Genomic DNA, 3,368 nt, shown 5'->3' with positions numbered 1-3,368 from the left:
AGCCCCCATCCCCAAGCCCCTTCTTTTTCTCCATTCCTGCCCTCCCACCCTCCCTATTCCTCTCTTCCCCACTTCTCACCTTCCCTGTAGCATTCTGCCAGCTACAGAATGGATATAGGGTCTTGGTGATTTCAGCCTGGAACTGGACCCATGAGGCAGAACCAGAAATGGCCCAATTCTCCCAATATCTTGGGCTCTGTCTCTTTCTGTACAGGTCCTATGGGCTGTGTCTTCCTCCTCGCCGCACCCAGATAATCGCTGCTGCCCTTCAGCTCCCAAGGGGCAGCTCTGATCTCCAATCTCCATCTCATACATCCCTCATCAATGGTTGCTGCAAAGAATTGAGAAGCCAAGCTTAGACCAAAGCTCCTGCCTGAGCACCTACAGAGCCTGGTGCTAGAGGGCTAGATGTCTCCTTGGCCTGCCACCAACATCAGGCTGGAGCCACACTCTGCATGCAGAAGGTGGCCTTGATTTCTCAGCCATAGCTGGCCTCAGAGACACTGGTCCTGAGACTGCTGAATCTCCAATTCCTGGTCTTGTTACCCCAGTCCCTTCTGTATTGAAGGCAATGTTGCCTCAAAACAAGGAGCAGGTGCTGCTAGAGAAGGCAGTGCCCCTGGGGCACCCTCCTCAGGGCCTCTCACAACTTGTGGACTCCCCTCCCCACAATCTACAGCCTTTCTCTCCCCATCAGTCACTTCCTCCCTCCCACCCAGCTTTCTCCTCTTCCACTCAATCCCACCTTCCCTTCTCCCCTCCTCCACGGTCCCACTCTCCTGGCTTCTCTTTCTACTCTTCCAACTCAAATTCTGACTTTGCTCCACAATCCTGCTCTTCCTTTCTCCCAAGTTCTCCCAATTTCTTACACAAGAACTACCTCCCTCTCTCCCTTCCACGTTCCTCCTCTCCCTCCAACCACCACCAGCTACTCCCTTCTGCTCCTCCGACTCTCTCCTCCTCTCTCTCTCAGCCACAGAACTCTCTTCCCCACTCACGTTGCCAGTCTCCTTCCTACCCCGAAGACCTCCCCGGCTCCACGCTCACTTCCCCAAGCCCTAGCCTTCCTTCTCGTGGGGTCCACTCTAACAGGCTGACATGGCGCTCGCCTCAGTACAGGGACACCGGGTCCCCTGTGGTGGTGGGGGGATGTGTGGAAAGCGAGAAGGACCCTGCAGAGTTCAGGGACCCAGGGGCCCTAGCCCAGGCCGTGGTAGTCCACCTGGGGCACCGACGCATCGCACACGACCTGCGGCTACTGCTTTTGCAGCGCCTGTGGCTAGGCAGAGCCGGCCAGGCCCCAGTCATGGAGTATCCTATATGCCTGGTGTGCCTCCGGCCCCGCAGCCCCTCCTGTCCCATGCCCAGGTACAGGACTGTACCCCGGCTGCTCGCTTTCCCCCAACTGCTGCCCTGTCTTCAGGGCCAGGAATCTGGACCGCTCCGCATAGGCATCGGCTTCGGCCTCCGCCTGCCTCAGGGACTGGCCAGAGCCTTGCATCTGTTGCCAGAAAGAAGGCCGGAGGAAGTAAGGCCCTTGGGCGAGGCCGCTCAGGCCTGTGGGTGTCAAGTGCAGGCATCTCAGGCCCCAGCAGCTCAAGCCCCAAAGGCTCAGGCCTGGGCAGACCTAGCCCCAGGCACACCCTCCCAGACGGGGAGCCTCAGGTCTGCAGGCCATCAGTTACTAAACTCCACCCGATGTTCCGGGTCTCCACGGCAGGTGCCAAAACAGGCCACTGCCTCCCCAAAGCCCAGGCCGTCCCCTTCCCCTGCCCCAAAGAGGCCTGCCTCTCCAGAGCCCATTCTCCAAAAGTTGCCATCCTAGTCCCAGAGCCACGTAGGGTCCCTGGAGCACCCCCTCCAAACCCCACCCTCCCTGTCAAGCACCAGATCTCGGGGAGCCCCCGAGATACCCTGAAGGGCTGGCTGGCTGGAGGTCAGGTGTGTTCTCCTGCCCTGAACCCTGGGAGCCCCCTGTGGAGTCTGCTCTCTCCTGGCTGAAGAGGACCAAGGACATCCGAGGCCCGATTCAGCCTTCAGTGTATCCAATAAAGCCTGACCCTGTGAAACTGGCGTTTGTGTCCTGCCTGAGCCCACAGAATGGGTGGCTGTAGCTACAGGGGTGTCAATCCCCAACAAGGCCCTTTAGGCCCGATTCAGCCTTCAGTGTATCCAATAAAGCCTGACCCTGTGAAACTGGCGTTTGTGTTCTGCCTGAGCCCACAGAATGGGTGGCTGTAGCTACAGGGGTGTCAATCCCCAACAAGGCCCTTTGGGGAATGTAGGGGTCAGAGGAAACAGAGGGGCCAAGGAGGGCAGGTGCCATGTATCTAGGAGGGCAAGGGACCCACAAGGCCTTAGCACCTTAGATATGCACAAAGGGCTCGGCCAGGCCCTTCACACATATGATCCAACTCTGTGGGACAGATACTGGCATCCCGAAAGATGAAGCCACTGAGCCCATAATGCGCCTTAGGATAACGAGGATGCAGCAGCAGTCTCCCTGCAGAGACGGAAGATCAGAAACCCGAAGCCCCCTCAGGAGGGTGGGGTGTCAGGCACAGACGACACCTGCCCGGAGCCGAGTTGCCCCCCTCCGAAGAATGAGAGGGGCGCGGCCCCCCGCCCCCAGCCCTATGGCGCCGGAGCCAGAGTGCGAAGCCTCGGGAGAGGGAATGGCCGACCGCCACCTCTGCCAACTGTGGAGGACAAGTATTTTGTTAAGGTCGATAGTGGTTTCCTCGAACCAGGACGCAGTGGATTCGGGGTTTAAAGCCAGATTTATTTTTAAATCTATGCTGCCTCCCGTAAGAGGCCAGAGGCACCAGTGGTTTCTGGTGTGACCTTGGACAAATCCCTGTGGTCAAACGTAAAGGCTGCGCTCGTACTTGCCGGCGCATCACTCCTGAAGTGGAGACAGTCTTAAGTCGAGGATTTCTTCCTAAAGGTTTACTGACCCTCACTAACCTCTGCCAGGACCCCCTCCGCCGCCGGACGCCCTGCACGGAGAAGGGGGAAGCTGTCGTCACAAGGGGGCGGAGAACGCGATCCCGCGCCGGGTTCCGCGGCTCCGCGGCCCGCTAGTGCTGACGCGTCCTGCGCTTGCGCGGAGAGAGCCGCGGCGGGCGTGCGCGTGCGCACTGCGCGTCTGTGAGACCGCGTTAGAGCGGAGCGGAGACACGAACACCCTCGCGGGCTTAGAGTTTTGACAACCCCGTGGGTGTGAGAGGGTTCGGAGTCCTCCTGGAGGCGACGGCACCGAGTTCATCAGCGGCCGGGGCAGTAGTCGAAGGCCGGGCGCGGCATGTCCTGGGCGCCGCGGTGCGGGCAGTGAACGCGCGGCGGGCGGCATGGGCCGGCGCCGGGCG

The 3,368-nt window shown here is 60.0% G+C and overlaps 1 protein-coding gene across 1 annotated transcript; it reads left to right on the top strand.

Annotated features, from left to right (window-relative positions):
• Positions 1-571: 571 nt before the first annotated feature.
• Positions 572-1,825, top strand: PRR30 (proline rich 30). The gene has a single exon (XM_008584666.1). The coding sequence runs from the start codon at positions 572-574 to the stop codon at positions 1,823-1,825; it is 1,254 nt and encodes a 417-aa protein (XP_008582888.1).
• The last annotated feature ends 1,543 nt before the right edge of the window (positions 1,826-3,368 follow it).

This window comes from Galeopterus variegatus, unplaced genomic scaffold (assembly GCF_000696425.1).
Source record: "Galeopterus variegatus unplaced genomic scaffold, G_variegatus-3.0.2 Scaffold3330, whole genome shotgun sequence".
Lineage (NCBI taxonomy): Eukaryota > Metazoa > Chordata > Mammalia > Dermoptera > Cynocephalidae > Galeopterus > Galeopterus variegatus.
The sequence above is the reverse complement of the archived record's forward strand: the minus strand, read 5'-3'. Positions and strand labels throughout refer to the sequence as shown.